Source organism: Garra rufa, chromosome 12 (genome assembly GCF_049309525.1).
Source record: "Garra rufa chromosome 12, GarRuf1.0, whole genome shotgun sequence".
NCBI lineage: Eukaryota > Metazoa > Chordata > Actinopteri > Cypriniformes > Cyprinidae > Garra > Garra rufa.
Window position 1 is genome coordinate 46308294 of NC_133372.1, and position 19632 is coordinate 46327925.

Sequence of the window (19632 nt, forward strand, 5' to 3'; positions counted from 1 at the left end):
CCACTCATCCTGACCTAAAGCCTTAAAACAAACTACACAGGCCTAAATTACGACGAGTCCTTATATGTTTTGTTTTGGTGGCTCGAAGTCAAGAATGTGTCGTCACAGTTCCGAAATGAAAGAAAATCAAACTTTTGGCTTTGTAGATGATCTGAAGCCACATTACGAGGTAAAAATAGTAAGACGACGCGTGATTTAAGACAGATGTTTTCTTTAGTAAGCACTTGTGTCTTTGATTTTGATTTGATTAGCTCACATTGTTTAATGACCTCCGTGCAGATCATACTATCGCTCTTACGTTGTAATTTAAACCATGTATTTTATGCTGCAATTAATAAAAAGAAGAAGAGCCAACTGTTTTATTTGCACGCCAAGGGCAATTTTTTGTGTTCGTGCATCGAGAATGTTGCTTCTGTCACATCAAGTTTTTCTGTCATGGAATGTAAACACTGCAAAAAATGCTTTTCTTGCTTAGATTTTTTGTTTTGTTTACAGCCAAAATATCTTAAAAATTCTTAAAGTCAAGAGGAATTTTCTAGACGAGTAAACACTTGAAAAAACAAGTCAAAAATAAGCCTGTTTTTGCTTGAAACAAGCAAAATAATCTGCCAGTGGGGTAAGAAAAATAATCTTGTTTTCTGTTTGCAATTAGATTTTTTTGCTTACCCCATTGGCAGATTATTTTGCTTGTTCTAAGCAAAAACTCACTTATTTTGACTTGTTTTTTCTGAAAACAAGACAATAATTTTTACTCTTCTAGAAAATCCTTCTTGATTTAACCCTTAACTGTCACTTCCATTTTTAAACAGAGACGTGAAAATAAAGAATTCAAACTTAAATATTTATAATTCATGGACGAAAACATTTTGTAATATGATTTTGACGTGGATTTTCCACGTTAATACAATGTCTGATTTTAAAATGGCTTTCAAAGGGTGAATTTTGAGATTTTAAGTTTTCTGATATATCATTTCTTATGATTTCTAAAGTGTGATTGGGAACAAGGAACAACAAGGAAGTCTGTTTGTGACAAAGGTCAGAAATCCTGTCACGAAGCAGATTTTTGAGGTGCACTCTTGTCATTAATTAATCTATAATTTTTCCTACATAATTTGTAACACAAAATAAATGTCAAATATCTATTTAGGAGACCGTTCCAATGACATATAGTTTGTCATGATTAGATTACGCTGCAAAAAATGCTTTTCTAGCTTAGATTTTTTTGTCTTGTTTCCAGCCAAAATATCTAAACATTCTTGAATCAAGAAGGATTTTCTAGATGAGTAAAAATCATTTTCTTGTTTTCAGAAAAAAGAAGTCAAAATTAAGTGAGTTTTTGCTTAGAACTAGCAAAATAATCTGCCAATGGGGTAAGCAAAATTTTTTTATTTCAGACAGACAAAACAAGATTATTTTGCTTACCCCATTGGTAGATTATTTAGCTCGTTTCAAGCAAAAATGCACTTAATTTTGACTTTTTTTCTGAAAACAAGACAATAATTTTTACTCATCTAGAAAATGCTTGTTGATTTAAGAATTTTTAGATATTTTAGCTCGAAATAAGACAAAAAATCTAAGCTGGAAAAGCATTTTTTGCAGTGTAGGATTTAGTTACAGTTAAGGGGTTAAGCATTTTTTGATATTCTAGCTGAAAACAAGGCAAAAAATAAGTAAGAAAAGCATTTTTTGCAGTGCAGAGTGTTTATCAGTCAAATGCATTGGCTGTGTGAATCCAGGCCTCTCGAGTTTATTGCTCAGGCATTGCTTTTACATCATTCAGGCCCAAATGAGTCAATTTTGGCCATGCACAACACTGACTTTTGATTGCATATAGTTTTTCCATCACCTCCAAGAAAAACAATAGCACTTTCAAAGAGACCTCATTCATGAATTTTCTGTTTATTTCGCAAACCCAGGACAAACCGAACCGCAGTCAAGCTGCAGAAAGTTTCGTCTGTGTATCTGTGCATGCACTTTTTATTTTATTTAACGTGTGTGTGTCCATGCATCTGCGTTGCATGTGTGTGTGTGTGTCTCTGGTTAGTGCTGCAGTCCAGGAATGTCGCAGCGAGTCTATGATGGCAAACACACACCACATTCTGAATCAAACCAATCCCTCGTCATTACTGTCTTGTCTCAAATCTCTCTCGCTCTCACACCGCACTATAAATACCTTTGCTTCCCCCCCAAATTTGTTTTCCTCCTCTTTTTTTTCCGTCTCTCGACGCAAGAAAATGTTTGCAACATCTTCCAGGCTTTCTGATGTGGCTCTTTATTTTGTACATTGGCGCAGACCGCACAATAGCGGTCGGTGAATATTAAAACATTCTCAGGGCCCGGCGCAAGAGGGAACGGGGCCGTTTTGAAGTTTTAATGGCGGGGTGGGGGCTAAATAAAGCTCCTCTTTGAGCTGGATAATGTGAAAGTCGGTTAGCTGCACATCAGTTGCGACATTCGCTGAGAAATTAGCGTTGGGGTTTCGCAAATATGCCCGCTATCCGTGGCGAGAGCCTGAGCTGGCTTTTACGAACTCGCAAAGCATTTCTACCTCGAGTCATTAAAGAATCCACAATCTCGCAGCTTGTGTTGTTTAATGCGAGGAGCTCAAACCACTCGCTCTGAGAGGAAGAAGAACAACATCAAATGACTTTTGTGTGATCTTTGCAGACAGGTTTCTGTGTTTCCTTCTGTTCTGCATTGACTGAGCGCCACCTTGTGGACACGTTTGGATCTGTAAGAGACTCTACAGCACACAGAAGTGTTTTTAATTAGGCAAAACTGTGACTGAATTCAAATTATACCGTGCTACAAATGGTGTCTTGGATTAAACTCAGTGGAAAACGGCAGAAACCAAGCAAATAATTAGTATCAGCTATATTTAAAACATCAGGTTGCTGACATGGATGTATACACTCCTGTTCAAAAGTTTAAGGTCAGTCTTTTTTTTTTGGAAAGAAATTAATGCTTTCTTTTAGCAAGGATGCATTACATTGATCAAAAGTGACAGTACAGACATTTATAAGAGATCTATTTCAATAAATGCTGTTCTTCTGAACTTTCTATTCATCTGTGAATCCTGAAAAATAAAATATATGACAGTTTCCACTTAAATATTGGGCAGGACAAGTGTTTTCAACATTGATAATAATTAGAAATGTTTCTTAAACAGCAAATCCGCATATTAGAATGATTTCTAAAGGATCATGTGACACTAAAACAGAGGTGGACAGTACATTAAAAAAAATCACTACTTTATCAAAGTGTTTTTATTTGGAAAAACTGCATTGCAAAGCATAATACATTTATAAATAAACGTTCTTGTTTTTTTTACCTTTAATACTTAAGAACATTAACAATGTAGCACTTTCTTGTACTCAAGTAAATCTTTAGCCTCTGCACTAAAGACTGGAGTAATGATGCTAAAAATGCAGGTTTGATCATAGAAATAAATTACACTAAACTATATATTCACATAGAAAACAGCTAGTTAAAATTTTAATAATATTTCACAATTTTTACTGTATTTTATATCAAATAAATGCAGCCTTGTTGAGCAGAAGAAAATATATGTGGTATATGTGTTTTTCTTTAGAAAACTTTTACTTTACTACATTTCAAAGCATAATAATTTTATAAATTAAGAACATTAAAAAGTAGTATTTTCTTGTATTCAAGTAAATCTTTGAATAACTTTTACGTGAGTAAAAGTAAGAAAGCACTAGATATCTAATGTAATTACGTATTAAATTATATTTAATATGTACATGTATGTATTTAAAATGCAGTGCAGTAAAATGTACAATATTATGCTTTGGAATGTTGTGAAGTAAAAAAAAAACAGAAAAACAAAGTACAGACACTTGAAAAGTACTTTTAAAGCAGAGTAAAAATACTTCACTACTGTCCACCTCTGCACTGAACACTGGAGTAATGATGCTAAAAATGCAACTTTGATCATAGAAATAAATTACACTTAACTATATATTCACATAGAAAACAGCTAGCTTAAATTGTAATAATATTTCACAATTTTTACTGTATTTTTAATCAAATAAATGCAGACTTGGAGAGTAGAAGAAAATATATATGGTATCCGTGTCACCCACAAACTTAAAAAAATATCTGTGCTTTATCAGAGTGTTTTTCTTTGGAAAACTTTTACTTTACTACATTCCAAAGCATAATAATTTTATAAATAAAGTTTTTTTTTTTTACCTTTAATACTTAAGAACATTCAAAATTGTGTACTTTCTTGTACTCAAGTAAATCTTTGAAATTACTTTTACTTGAGTTAAAGTAAGAAAGAACAAGATATCTAATGTAATTAAGCATTAAATGATATTTAATATGAAATGGAGTGCAATAAAAAGTACAATATTATGCTTTGGAATGTTGTGAAGTAAAGTTTACTAAAGAAAAACACTGATAAAGTACAGACACTTGAAAAGTACTTTTAAAGCAGAGTAAAAATACTTCACTACTGTCCGCCTCTGCACTGAAGACTGAAGTAATGATGTTAAAAATGCAGCTTTGTTCTCAGAAATAAATTTTATTTTACTATATATTCACATAGAAAACAGCTAGTTTAAATTATAATAATATTTCTCAATTTTTACTGTATTTTTTATTAAATAAATGCAGCCTTGGTGCGCAGAAGGAAATACATGTGGTTTTCTGTGTCACCCACAAACTTAAAATAATATCTGTACTTTATTAGAGTGTTTTTCTTTGGAAAACTTTTACTTCACTACATTCCAAAGCATAATATCATACCTTTTACTGCACTACATTTCATAAATAAAAGTTCTTGTTTTTTTACCTTTAATACTTCAGAACATTAAAAATGTAGTACTTTCTTGTACTCAAGTAAATCTTTTAATTACTTTTACTTGAGTAAAAGTAAGAAAGCACTAGATATCTAATGCAATTAAGTATTGAATTATATTTAATATAAAATGTAGTGCAGTAAAATGTACAATATTATGCTTTGGAATGTTGTGAAGTAAAGAAAAACACTCACTAAAGTACAGACACTTGAAAAGTACTCTTAAAGCAGAGTAAAAATACTTCACTACTGTCCGCCTCTGCACTGAAGACTGGAGTAATGATGCTAAAAATGCAGCTTTGATCACAGAAATAAATTACAGCTAACTATAAATTCACACAGAAAACAGCTAGTTTAAATTGTAATAATATTTCACAATTTCTACTGTATTTTTAATCAAATAAATGCAGCCCTGGAGAGCAAAAGAAAATATATGTGGTATCCGTGTCACCCACAAATCTAAAAAATCTTATTTATATGGTTAGAGAAGCTGTGTAAATGTATGTGTGTGTGTCTGTGTTTATATATAGTTTGTTTGATTTGATTTCATTTGCGTGTTAATGACAATCTAAAGTAAAGTCTTAAAAACACTCTAATTAAAGTCACCGAAAGTGCAGAGATGGCAAAAAACCCTAAAGAAACTGAGTGTGTGTGTGTGTGTGTGTGTGATTGCTGATCCTCTCGCCAAAAAAGAGAAAGAAAAGTGGAAAAAAGAACTAAATAAAATGAAATTGAGTGGGTTGGAAAAATGGGAAGTTTAAAAAGGCAAACGGGGTTTTTAAGAGAATCTTTGATGTGTATCACTGGAGGACTGTGTGTGTGTGTGTGTGTGTGTGTGTGTTACTGTAAGTCAAAGCAGAAGGGCTCGTGGGCCGTGTGTGTTTGATGTGTGTGTGATGTGGTTTCGGGGGGGAAGGGAGCTGTGTGTGGCGTCAGAGGGACCGAACGGAGCGCAGGAGTCTCTTTCCCCTCCAATCGTATATATATATATATATATGTGTGTGTGTGTGTGAGAGAGAGAGTGTGTGTTACACAGACATTCACACCTCAGTGACGCATCACTGCTCATATACGGTGAATCAGTGCCAAATAACTTCATAATCAATAATATTTCCTCCCTCGTCGTCGCTTTGCCATCAACCACAGACATTTATGTGTTTTAAGGAAGGCCCAGTTTTGTCTCTCTGGTTTGGCAACGATTAAATAACGTGCTTTTCCGATCCGATCCGCGCTCAAACCCGCTGGAAAGACAAATCAGAAAATCACAATGACTTCTCCTAAACTTGTTCAGATGTTTCGCCTGCGAAAAACACCCAGTCATCTCACATCGAAGTGAAAAGAAACAGGAACGTTTTCCTAATGTTCTCATTAAGTTATGAAAACGTTATTTTTGAATCTTCTCAAAATTTTTTAATTTCAAATGACGGAAATGTTACTTTTAAACTTTCTCGGAATGTTCTGAAACAAGTAACAATGTAACATTAGATGAACGACCAATGTTTCAGAAAATGTAACAGTTCTGAAAGCATTCCCTGTTATCTGGGATATTACAATACAAAAGTCATTGATGTCATTATAAACTGATTTCTCATGGTACTCTACACTTTTAAAAATAAAGATGCTTTGAAAGGTTCTTCACAGTGATGCCATTGAAGAACAATTTTTGGTTCCACAAAGAACCATTCAGTCAAAGGTACTTTAAAGAACCATGTCTTTCTTACCTTCATTGCAAAAAATGCCTTTCTTACTAAGATTTTTTGTCTTGTTTCCAGCCAAAATATCTAAAAATTATTAAATCAAGAAGGATTTTCTAGATGAGTAAAAATTATTGTCTAGTTTTCAGAAAAAAACAAGTCAAAATTAAGCACGTTTTGGCTTGAAACAAGCAAAATAATCTGCCAATGGGGTAAGAAATATAATCTTGTTTTCTGCTTGAAACAAGATTTTTTTGCTTACGGCATTGGCAGATTATTTAGCTTGTTCTAGGCAAAAACTTAATTTTGACTTGTTTTTTCTGAAAACAAGACAATAATTTGTACTTGACTAGAAAATCCTTCTTGATTTAAGATTATTTAGATATTTTGGCTGGAAACAAGCAATGTTTTTTGCAATGTTTTTAATATCTGAAGAACCTTTTATGAAACAGAAAGGTTCTTCAGATGTTAAAGGTTCTTTATGGATCCATTTAGACAAAAAGAGCTCCTATGGCATCGTGAAGCACCTTTATTTTTAAAAGTGTATGACTCATTACTACTTCTAATACTCCTGAGGAATTCTATGAGAATCATAAAAGTTTGTGTCCTATCATCCATGCGTTTGATGTTCTGCTCTGTGATGTAATTGGATTCGGCGCTGACTTCCTTTCTCACGACTCGACTTCCTGCCGTCAGATCCCTGGACTTATCAAATCTGACCATCTCCATTATCACTTCATACACACTCGCTCCTGACCGCAGCGCCGGAGATGTGTGACGTGTACAGGAGAAACTGCAAGACAGATCTGCTCGAATTCTCTTCTAATAATCAGACTTTCCAGTGAAACGTGTTGGCTCAATGCTTCGACTTGTTTCGCTTTACTTACAATGTCCTCACTAGTCAAAAATGTCCTTGTTAATACACTGAGACCTGTGGAAGAGCTGGAGTTCACTATTTTTCTGTCACTGTTGCAATTCCTGACTGTTTGTTTATATTGAAGCAAAATGTAACTATATTATCATCCAGCTCTGATCTGATAAATGCAACTATAAGGAATGAACAAAGTAAGATATTATAAATATTAGCCTTTTCTGTAAAAAAAATCAAACTGACTTGACTCGGACTTCATATTAAAACCATTGATTTTGTGATAGATCTTCACTCATAAAGCCTCAGAGGAATGTGTGTGTGTGTGTGTGTATTTGTACCTGTTGACTACAGGTACAGCATGAGGGAGGTTTAGGGAGTATTTCTCACTCCTTCAGTCTCAAAACTCAAGGTCTTCATATGTTACTAAGCTGAGCATAAACCAAAGTTCTTAAGTTGCAATTCTTGCTACAGGTCTTGCTGTTATTTATTCATTAGTGCATGCTGTTCTGAAGAAAAAAATAATGTCATATATGACCCTGGACCATCATATGGGTCATTTTTTAAAATTGAGTTATACATCATCTAAAATAAATAAATAAGCTGAAAAATTAAGCTTTCAATTGATGTGTAGTTTGTTAGAATGGGACCATATTTGGCTGAGATGCAACTATTTGGAAATCTGCAATCTGAGGGTGTAAAAAAATCAAAATATTGAGAAAATTACCTTTAAAGTTGTCCAAATTAAATTCTTAGCAATGCATATTACTAATCAAAATTTAAGTTTTGATATATTTATGGTAAGAAATTTACTAAATATCTTCATGGAACATGATCTTTACTTAATACCCTAATGATTTTTGGCATTAAAAAAAATTGATAATTTTGACCCATATGAGGGACTAACTTTTCACAGCAAGCTATATATTTTAGTGTATAAACATTCTATATATTCTATATTTTTAAAAATATTTAGTTTCTAACATGTTACATTACTGTTTTTTTTTTCCTGATTCCTATAGCAGGTTACTGTTAGATGTATTTTTATTATTTAAAGTAATATTTTTTATTATTTATTTAATTGAATTAAATTTAATCTTTAGTATTTCTTACCTACACTCTTAAAAATAAAAGTGCTTTGAAAGGTTTTTCACAGCGATGCTATAAGAACCATTATTGGTTCCACAAAGAACCATTAAATTAAAGGTCCTTTAAAGAACCACCTCCTTCTTACCTTTTTATAATCTGAAGAACCTTCATTTGCCACAAAGAACCTTTTGTGATACAGAAAGGTTAAAACCTGTTAAAGGTTCTTTATGGAATCATTTAGACAAAAAAATGTTCTTCTATGGCATTGTGAAGCACCTTTATTTTTAAGAGTGTATGATTTATTATTGTATTTAGTTTTTTTGTTCATATTTATTTCTGCACAATCACAATGACGTCTCCTAAACTTGTTCTCAGATGTTGTACGAATAGAAACGTTTTCCAAACGTTCTCATTAAGTTATAAAAACGTTTTCAGAATGTTCTCGAAACGTTTAAAATGTCCAGTTTTTTTTAATGTTTTAACATTTTTTCATGGGTTATGTGGCATTATGGGAACCTTACTTTTAAACCTTCTCGGGATGTTTTATAACAAGTAATAATTTAAAAACATTATATGAATGTCCTGAAAGCGTATCCGAAAATGTAACTTTAAAAGAACCTTATTTATTATTTCATATTTTTCTTCTAAGATCTTGTTATAATAGTGAATTGCACAACAGAGGATATTACTGGTGGGAATCATGATTGCAATTATGATTTCTGTTCATAACGATGCATGCATGTTTGCTGACGAATGTTAGATTAATAGTCGGATTGCACCGCTCTGGAATGAACATGGTGCTGCTTTCACACTCGATGAACACAGCAGGATGGCCTATTAAACGCCTTCCTTTAATCAAATAAGTGGTTCATTTTAAATCTTCTGACTGTGATGTGGCTAAAAGTCAAGTCTAAAAAATTCTTAGAAACAAAATGCTGATGAATCATTCACGGGAACATCAATTAGGAGAGCTGAAAGTATTGATTTCATGAACTAACTGCAGTATAATGTTTCACTCATGGTATGTTTTACAATACGAGCACATGACTATAAGAACAAGTCAATCCAGGACAAAACCAAATGAAAACTTCTAGTTAAGACGAGCTATTCCATTACGTACCATCTCTATGTGTGTGTGTGTGTGTGTGTGTGTGTGTGTGTGTGTAAATTGAGCATGGCAGTTCGCTACCACAAGACGCAAACAGGCAAACAGACTTCACTCAGCAAAGATACACTGTTTACAGCCGCGTCAGTCCATCACGACACATTGCACACAAACAAAACTCTCTACGGGTGTATGCGCTCGTGTGTTTACCGTGGTGGGCGAACTCGATGTGTGTGTGTGTGTGTGTGTGTGTGTGAATGTTTAAAGCGTCCGCTCCTGCATAGGTGTGTGTTTAGACTTACTCTGACAAGCAAACAACAATATCAACACTGCAAATGCATCAGTTGGGTGAGCATCAGCGGTTCGTCCTGCGTTAAAGCATGGCACACGACGCCTGTTTACTTCTCCAAACTTCAAACACAAACCCACAGGGAAAATGTTATTGCTTAGAGCTTTCTTAAAGCTCGGGAGGCCGAATGGACTTTGTCTCCTGAAACGCATCAAAAGAAATACAAACAGAACGTAATACAGATTCCATTTGCTCTCTATTTAATAACGGAGATCTTTTGAGTTGAACAGTGTGATTCTTCTGTCTCGAAACTCCCAAATGCAAATGCCAAAGCAATTTAATGCTGCAGGACATTTTATGTGTTTCTGTCTTTTATAAGACGCTGGACTTAATGTGACCGAAGCTGAACATCTGAGTCACAGCAGCGGCCACACACACAGACGTGACCCGAGGAAACGCACGGAAACCGCAGCCTCTCACGCACACGCTACACACGCTTATCATGTATGTGAGACATTAACGTGATCGTGTTTCTCATGTATGAGAACTCTATTGACAACTTACATTTTTCTGCTTTAATTAAGACCAGAGCTGATGATGATGCCCAGCTAATAAATGCTTTTCTAACATTCTCATTGTTGATTCTAAAAAAAATGTTTTCTGAACGTTCATTAAATGTTCTAAAAATGTTTTTTCTTGGTCATTATGGAAATGTTACATTTGAATGTTCTTTAAATGTTCTAAAACTCCTAGTAAGACGTCAGACAAACATCCAACTAAAAAAAGTTTCACGAACAATGTATAAAAAACATTATTAAAAAACACATAACTTTGAATAAACATTCTATTCAAATTACTATAACTGTACTGTTCATAACTTTGAAAGAACATTGCTAGAACATTCTGGGAACGTTCCATTATGCTTCCAAATAAGATATAATATGATGAGATGATTTTCACTGCAATTGCACATTCATTTTTATTTAATATATGTGACCCTGGAGCACAAAACCCGTCTTAAGTAGCACGGGTATATTTGCAGCAATAGCCAACAATACATTGTATGGGTCAAAATTATAAAATTTTCTTTTATGCCAAAATCATTAGGATATTAAGTAAAGATCATGTTCCATGAAGATATTTAGTAAATTTACTATCGTAAACATATCAAAACTTCATTTTTGATTAGTAATATGCATTGCTAAGAACTTCATTTGGACAACTTTAAAGGCAATTTTCTCAATATTTTCTCAAGATTCCAGATTTTCAAATAGTTGTATCTCGGCCAAATATTGTCCTAATTATAAATAATAAAATTTACACTTATGACTGGTTTTGTGGTTCAGGGTCACAAAAAACATAAAAGTTTAAAATAGAATGCATTTTTTAATATTACGAATATTGTTGGCTTTTTGATTAATCGCTTTTGTTTCAATTTTGTTTTGTTTTCAATAAAAGCATCTGCTAAATACATGACTTTTGCTTTGGTCTTAATTAATTTAGTCAGCAGTCTCACAATCTTCCGAGACACTTTTACTGTCTCAGTCTCTAAAAGTTAAAAATAGAATGCATTATTAATAACTATAATGCCAATGGAATAGAACAAAATGTCTTTTTAATAACTTTTTTTGTGTTAAAATGACTATTTCGGTCCAAATTAACTCTTAATAAAACACAAACATCTTCTGAGACATTTTTATTGTCTCTAAATGTTTCAAATAGGACATATTTTTTATATTTGTGATCCTGGACCACAAAACTAGTCATACGGGTCCTTTTTTTATTATTTTGTTTGTTAGTTTGTTAGGATAGGACAATATTTGGTCGAGATACAACTATTTGAAAATCTGGAATCTGAGGGTGCAAAAGAAATCTAAATATTGAGAAAATCGCTTTTAAAGTTGTCTAAATTAAGTTCTTAGCAATGCATATTACTAATCAAAAATTAATTTTTCATATATTTATGGTAGAAAATTTACAAAATATCTTTATGGAACATGATCTTTACTTAATATCCTAATGAAGAAGCAGTGATTTTGATGCATACAATGTATTCTCAGCTATTGGTACAGATATATATATGTACTTATGACTGGTTTGTGGATCAGGGTCACATTTGTAAGCAGAAATAACTGTATTGCGATATATAGAGTTGCACAGCATTAAAATGACTTATATTTTGTCTCTAATTAATCTTTAAACTCTCTCACACATCTTCCAAGCCACATCTACTGTCTCAATCTTTAAAATGTTTAAAACAGAACACATTTGTTACTAAAATGTCCATCAGAAACAACTATACTGTGATATATATATAGTTACGCAGCGTTATAATTTGGTCCGAATGAATTTAGTTACTTTCGACACATCTTCCGAGACACTTTTACTGTCTCTAAAAGTTAAAAATAGAATGCCTTTTTAATAACTTGTTTAGTAGAAATAATTATACTGTGATATAAATTGAAACACAGTGTTGAAATTGCTTGTTAATTGCTAATTAATTGATTCTCGCAGTGAAACACACATCTTCCCGAGACGCTTTTACCGTCTCCAAAAGTAAATACACAGTGTTAAAATTGCTTGTATTTTGGTCCAAATTAAATTAGTCAGCAATCTCATAATAAAACACACACGTCTTCTGAAAAGAAATATCTATACTGTGATATAAATTGTTAAAAAGAAACGACTATGCTGTGATATAGATACAGTTAGGCAGAGTTATAATTTGGTCCGATTTAATTTAGTCAGCGATCTCGCAGTGGAACACACACATCTTCTGCGCCACTTTAACTGTCCCAATCTCTGGCCCTTTCTTTTATTTCTCCTCTTTCTCTCTCCTGCTGCGTCTGACGCCTCAGCTCTCTCGTTTGGGGAGCGCCACTAATAAACCTTGGAGCCTGGACTCCTCGCTGTCTCGCTCTCGCTCTCTCTCCGCTCAAATCTCTCTGATTCCTTGCCCAGTTCTCTTCTGTTGTCCAAAATGACAAGCGACTTTTTCTTAGTCTCTCTCTCTCTCTGTCTGTCGTTTTCTGCGCATTCTGCCCACTGTGACAAGACTGTGCCAGAGAAACACACACACATTCGACAGCAGACACACAGCTGGACCCCAGCTGCCTACAAAGGCTGGGGTTTGGAAATCAATGAAGGCGAATGAAGAAAAAGGGAAAAGAGTTTAAATAAATTGGCACTTGAAAAAAGAAAACGCAAAGAGGCAATCGAGAGAAAGAAAGAGAGAGAGAAAACACGCGCGCGAGCGAACGCTAAGAGACAATAGGCAAGGAAATGAGCTGTAACTGCAGCACTACGTCAAAAGAGAAGGTCAAAGACCATCCGTAATCGCAGATAACAAAGATGCGACGTTTCAGAACGGATGACATCTTGCATTAAGATGTCTGAAATCTGATATCATCCAATCACCAACTTGGCTGGGGTTTTGACAAAGGACAGTGATGCGGACGCCACCCTGAAATCGGTGCATTTTCTAACGCGGCACGTCACAGTATCCCTATTCCTCCATTGAGAAGACTTTCCTTCTCGCTACTGAGGATGATGTTGAAGGAATGAACAACATCTGCGCTTCTCATGCTCATTTCGCAAAGCGTTTTATGTAGCTGGTCAGATGAAAGTGCTCAGTCTTGAGTGACACCGGCAAAACACAAACACAAAAGGACGGAAAACGTTTTGATTCATGTTTTAGAACGGATGCAAATGCCCAGCTAACAAACATATGTTCTAAGAATGATTTGCTAATATAAAAAAAACTTTTTTTTTTGTCACTCTCATTATGTTTGTTAAATGTTACAATGGAATGTTCCCATTGTAACATTTTACAAACATAATGAGAGTTACTTTTAAAAGTTACTTTTGAATGATTTGAACATTCCGAAACAAATAGTAACATTTGAAAAATGTTACATTGAAAAATTGATGTATTTGTGCTTTTGCTTTGAGAAGTTAATTAAAAGCAGATGTTCTATTAATGATGCTTTTTAGATTTATGTTAGCCACAATTCTGAGAACTGTCCACTATTCGCCACATATACAAAACACAAACTCACACGTGTGCACATACTGATCATTAATCAGAATCTGCACTGTTTAACACTTAATACTTAAAAAATGCGCTGATGAGCCATGAAACAAGCAATGAATGCGCCAGGGAATTCTCACTGTGTTTGATGCAATTGTGTCTTTTCTCTCATCACAATCATCTGTTCTACATATGCACACACTCACACATTTTTGTTAAAGAACGGGAAGGAGAGAGATAATGTAAGGCTGCGTTATCAACAACTTTTGCATGTCATCGCTCAGCGCTTTCCAGCATTTTTTGACAAATTTTTGACCCTAAAACCTCACTTCACACAGATATTAAATACTAAAGCATTCGTTAAAAGGAAAAATGCACACATGCTTTTCAAATTAAATATTTGACAAAAGTTTGAACTGCTAATCAGTAGATGCAGTGTTGAAGATTAAATGTTAGTTTGTGGTTAGTTAGCAGATTATGTTGATAGTTAATGTAATTCTCCACACCTGTGGTTGCTCTAATGAACGCCTGTGAGAGTTTAAGGAGAACCAGTGCTGGTTGCATAAACTTAGTAGTTAGACCAGCTAGTAGTTAATCAAGAGGTAAACACTGTTACTTTTAGATTAAGCTTAAGTCTTAAAAGACAAATTTAGTTACATTTAGCTGCTGACTTTACACATCCACTAAAAACCAGCTATTTCAAACACACTGAGACTCAAACACGAAGTGATGTTAGTGATCCTGCAGCATACTTTGGCATATTTAAATGATTTATTTACACTTGCTACTTTTAAACTGACCACTGGTGAAACACAAAGTAGCTGATGTCTGAAACCGTCCTATTTTATGTTACTTAGAATTAGGGAAGCAAGTAATTGGTAGGGTCAATTGTATATAAGCACAGTGTGTTTATGTGTGAGGTGACACAGAGGTCTTCTGCCCGTTAGCTCTGGCCATCACACACGGGTGCGAGGTCGACAAAAACGACACTTAGGCCGCATCCAAATGAGGAAGTTCTCTAACCACACACACACTCACATGCACTCAAATACACACCGTCCTACATGCATGTCAAACTAAACGCCCTCGATCGTGAACCGCTGTTAAGAAACACAATCACTTAGATGGTCCAGCAAAGCACTTTCACACTTCTTCACCTTTTCTAAAGCACTAACGTATCGGATCTCCGGAACGTGCGGTAAGCGCCGGGAACGATTGTCTAGGTTTTAAGCTTGTCTTGTGTTCGTGGGTATCTACACACAATCTATAAACTAATGTGAAATGTGAAACTAATTAGTCTGTTGAGTGTGACTTTTGTGGGGTATACATATAAAACCTACAAGTGAATATTTGAGGCCATGTGAAGGTGTTCAGAGCTCGAGACGGAACTCTTAAAGGCCCAAACAGAGCAACTTTTCTTCGAGAAAACCAGAGGTATTTAGTTCATTTAGTTTATTTACTGAGAAGTTAAAAAGAAGTTGCAAAATGTAAATAGAAATCAATAGATGAGCTGCAAGCTTTCTAATTTGTAAAAAGTGTTTAAATTAAAGCATTTTAATTATGATTGCACTACAATTCTGACATTTTACACTGTTAAAAATGATTCCAACAAAGGGTGTTTTTGCAGTGATGCCATAGAAGAACCATTTTTGGTTCAGTGAACGGTTCCTAATATTTTACAAAATCTAAAGATTATAAAGAACATTTTCTTTATTTGAAAGGTTCCATGGATGTTCAAGGTTCTTCAAATAAAGCACCTTTATTTTTAAGAGTGTACAACAATAGTGAATTTCAGAATAAGTACCATAAGCCTAAATAAACAGTGAGAGTGTTTTTGATTTGTGATAAACAATTATATAATTGCATGTATAATAATGCATCTGTAGCTCATGTTAACAATAATACTAAGAATAATTTAAAAAAAAATATTCTTTAAAAATGTCAGTCACATTCATTTTAAAGTCAGCTGTAATTTACTTACTATACTGTATATTATTCCGTAACATCAAAGTAAAACAAAATCCCTGTTCTATTTTTAAGGAATGTTTAATTAAAGTCAAATTAATTGACTTTAATTCTGTCCATCAGTTGTAAGACACGAGAATCTGAGGAAGTGCAAGAAAAAAAGTGCAGCTGAATGTTAAACCCAATGAAAATGTGATGCTGAGGACTGCAGAAATGATGCAAAGCGGACCGCAAGTTCTGCAAACTTTAAAGCTGACCGTCAAAAGTAAGAAAAATAAATGTTCTAATGTATTAGAGTACTGTAAACATGCAATAATATCTTAGGAATAGTGCTTATGTCCAGCTACGGTTGCAAACGTGTTAATCCAGTTTTCCTAACGGAATGAATGAGTGCAAAAAAAAAGAAAAACGCACAACTTCTCGAGACTTCCAAGGCGGCTGTAGTCACCACTAACCTTGGTTTCTCCGCGGGTTCGCCTGTTTCCTCCGCTTTCCTCGGCTCCTCTCTGCCATGTCGTGGCCGTATGTGCCCGGTGAACGCGCGGACGGATCGTGCGGGTAAATGACCGAAGTGTCGCTCCGCATCGCTCGCGCCCGACAGCGCGTGACTGCAGTAGCGCTCAAACCCGCGTCGCGTTCAGCAGCGGCTCTGATGTCGTCATTGGAGGCAGGTCTGGTGTCAGCCCGTGTCACCCCAAACTGTGAAGTGTGTTCTGAGAAAGGACAATTTGCGCACTTAAGAGTGTGTTATGATCTCCTAAGGTGGAGTTACTTTTTATTTTATGTCTGCTTTTTTTTTCTAGTCATAAACACCACTGTTAGGTATAATGTAGCCTGTAAGTAGGCTTATATATGAGCGTAGCAATAATATATAAGAATACTTAAACATATATTTGAATAGCTATTTGTTTTTGAAAAAGCGTCAATTATTTAATTTAGGTTTGCAAAAGTGCTTAAAGTTTACTGTTTTGAGTAAATGCACGTACATAAATATATTTACCTTTTAAAACATCGGTTAAACCTTGCAAACGCTTTAATGCGCAGGTACGCGTTTTATTGAGAGCGAATCGCACCTGTTCCCGCGCCCCCCATCGGCCTCTACTCCTGTTGATCGCTGTAGGAAGTATTGTATTGTCACCTCTTTTGTCCGAGTAATTGAACGGTAATCTGTTTAGCAACTGAAAAAGAAAACATCAGAAAAACTCAAACACACCGTTCCAGGACCCCTTCCTTGGCATTCACACGCACCAACCCCCACCTGAACGCGCAGCGGTGCCGGAGCGCGCAGTGTCATGATAATGCCCGCGCAATACTTCCCGAGGTGCGCGAGGTAGGGTGGACCTTGATCCCTAAGCGCTCCCAAATAAATGACTTTTTCCACTTTAAATGATGTTAATGGTTAAGTCGTTCTGCTTTCTATTATAATATCGTGTTAATTATTATTACTAATACGAATGTCATTCTGTTCCCTCGCATTAGCTAACAACGGTAACACACATTGATCTGAAATAACAGGCCATCTGTGATATATCATAATATGTTCTGCTCTTTGAAAACTATCGATTATATTCACGTTGTCTTGATTATGTCTTGTTTCGCGCCAGTAAAAAAAGCGCGGCAATGGATTCTGAGGGGAAAATAACTTTATCTTAATTGTTGTTTTTACAACAGCGGGCGGATTTCTCCTTTTAGTCTGGAAAAAACATCTTACAGACATTACATGAAAACCCACAACACTAAATATTACCACAGGATGACCGAGATATGAAAGAAAAAGGTTTGTATAGTTTACTTGGATATTTCGCTTAGCATAAACGTCGTAAATTACGACTTACCGGGGATTTCTAGACTGCTTTGTTTTATATCAGGTTTTTGCGGTTTGTTGTTGTTGTGTACTGTTGAATAATTAGCTAACATATTCATGTACTATGGGTTTTACACAGTACACTAAGGTGCTTAAAACAAATAAAGTGTATTACCATGGTACTTTTTAATATAAATCCTGTTCATTTACCACAATGCTAAGCTTGTGTTTATTGTGTATACAACCTGAACAAATAAGCTTTCCATCGATGTATGGTTTGTTAGGATAGGACAATATTTGGCAGAGATGCATACTATTTAATATCTGGAATCTGAGGGTTCAAAAAAATCTAAATATTGAGAAAATCACATTTGAAGTTGTCTAAATTAAGTTCTTAGCAATGCATATTACTAATCAAAAATTACGTTTTGATATATTTACAGTAGGAAAATATATAGGAAATATATGTTCATGGAACGTGATCTTAATATCCTAATGATTTTTGGCATAAAAGAAAAATCTATCATTTTGACCCATACAATGTATTTTGGCTCTTGCTACAAATATACCAGTGCTACTTAAGACAGGGACACATATCAGAAGGTAATACTATAGTGCTTTAATTTCCATTGAGGGACAGAATAATTACCATATTCGTGTACCAACGTATTTACATAGTACTTCAAGTTGTGTGAACCATGGCAATTTTTAGTAGTGAATCCTGTGCATTTTAAAGGCAATATGCTAAGCTTGTGTTTGTTGTTTCTAATGGACATTTGTCTTTTTAGGGACATAAAATAGAGGGTTTCAGGTGGAGAAAGCCAAAGAAAAGGAGAAGGGATGAGAGGTCACAGTCCTTTTGTCCAGGAGAGGAAAGGAGATGGAATGGGTCATAAACCTACACCCTGCTGTGGATCTTGGATGAGAGGAGTAAAGGAGCACACAAAGAAAAGCCTCATTCACCACTTCACCTCTGCCCCTGCAGATGACGGCAAGAAAGTGTTTCTTACATGAACGTTATAAACAAGGTACCGTTGTCTCTTTATGTGCAAACAAAGAGTGCAGTTTGCCGTGTGCAACGAGCCTAAAAACAGCCAGTAAGCGCAAGAATCTGGGCACCAAATGGTCCCAAACACCTCCGTACACCGCCGAGGGACGCCCTAGGGTGGGGTGTCCCGTGGGGTTTCCAGCGCGCGTGAGTTTGGCAGGGGTTCAGAGAGGGAGCAAAGGGAGGAGTCTTCCTTAACAGCATATTAAACAGGAGTTAATTATATGCCAACCTTTGTGACAAAGAGAATAAAAAGCCTCGACTTGAATGGCGAACCAAGAAAAGAAAAGTCATTATGCTGGTTTCACTTCTTTGCATGTGAAAACCTCAGCGCTTATTTTGCCATTTCCATTTGTATCAGCAACCTCAGCTCGGTAGATTGTGGCTTAAGTCGGGCTGTAGATCAGAGCGCTGTTAAACCTCTGCACTCTCTCTTTAGAAATCAACTGAATGCTGTGTTCTGCAGATGTTAATTATAGAACGACTAGTATGTTTCCTTTGCATTTGTGCAACGAGAATTGAGTGCATGCATGTGTAGCACTAAGGGTTGCACTGATTGGAGTTGCAGCATTTGTTTGCATTGCAAAGTAAACATTTATTTTATTTAATTGCTTTAATATTTAAATAATAGCAAACTTTTTTGAAAAAAAAAAAAAAAACCCCGAAATGACAGCACTCCTCAACACGCCACATGATTTGAGAGATCGTTCATGTTCAAAGCACAAACAGTGCGGGACAGCTTCGATACTTGAGGTAACCCTAAGTATGAGCAAAAGTAAAGGGATCCTTGCCTGAGCAAAAACCACTAATGATGAAGGAGGGATAATGCAAGATGAGGATGGAAGCAAGGTACAGAGCGAAAGGAGGAAGCGGAGACGATCAGTCAGTTATGTAGCAAATAACAGATGGGAGACT

At 35.2% G+C, this 19632-nt stretch overlaps 1 protein-coding gene across 1 annotated transcript in view; it reads right to left on the minus strand.

The window, feature by feature from the left end:
* LOC141347640 (zinc finger E-box-binding homeobox 1-like) overlaps positions 1-17159 on the minus strand; it is a 53538-nt gene extending 36379 nt beyond the window's left edge. The window contains exons 1-3 of the mRNA XM_073852624.1: positions 17124-17159; positions 16866-17043; positions 16321-16578 (exon numbers count right to left, since the gene is read on the minus strand). Coding sequence (XP_073708725.1) covers positions 16321-16578; positions 16866-17043; positions 17124-17159 — 472 coding nt within the window. The remainder of the gene's footprint in view (positions 1-16320; positions 16579-16865; positions 17044-17123) is intronic.
* Positions 17160-19632: the final 2473 nt, after the last annotated feature.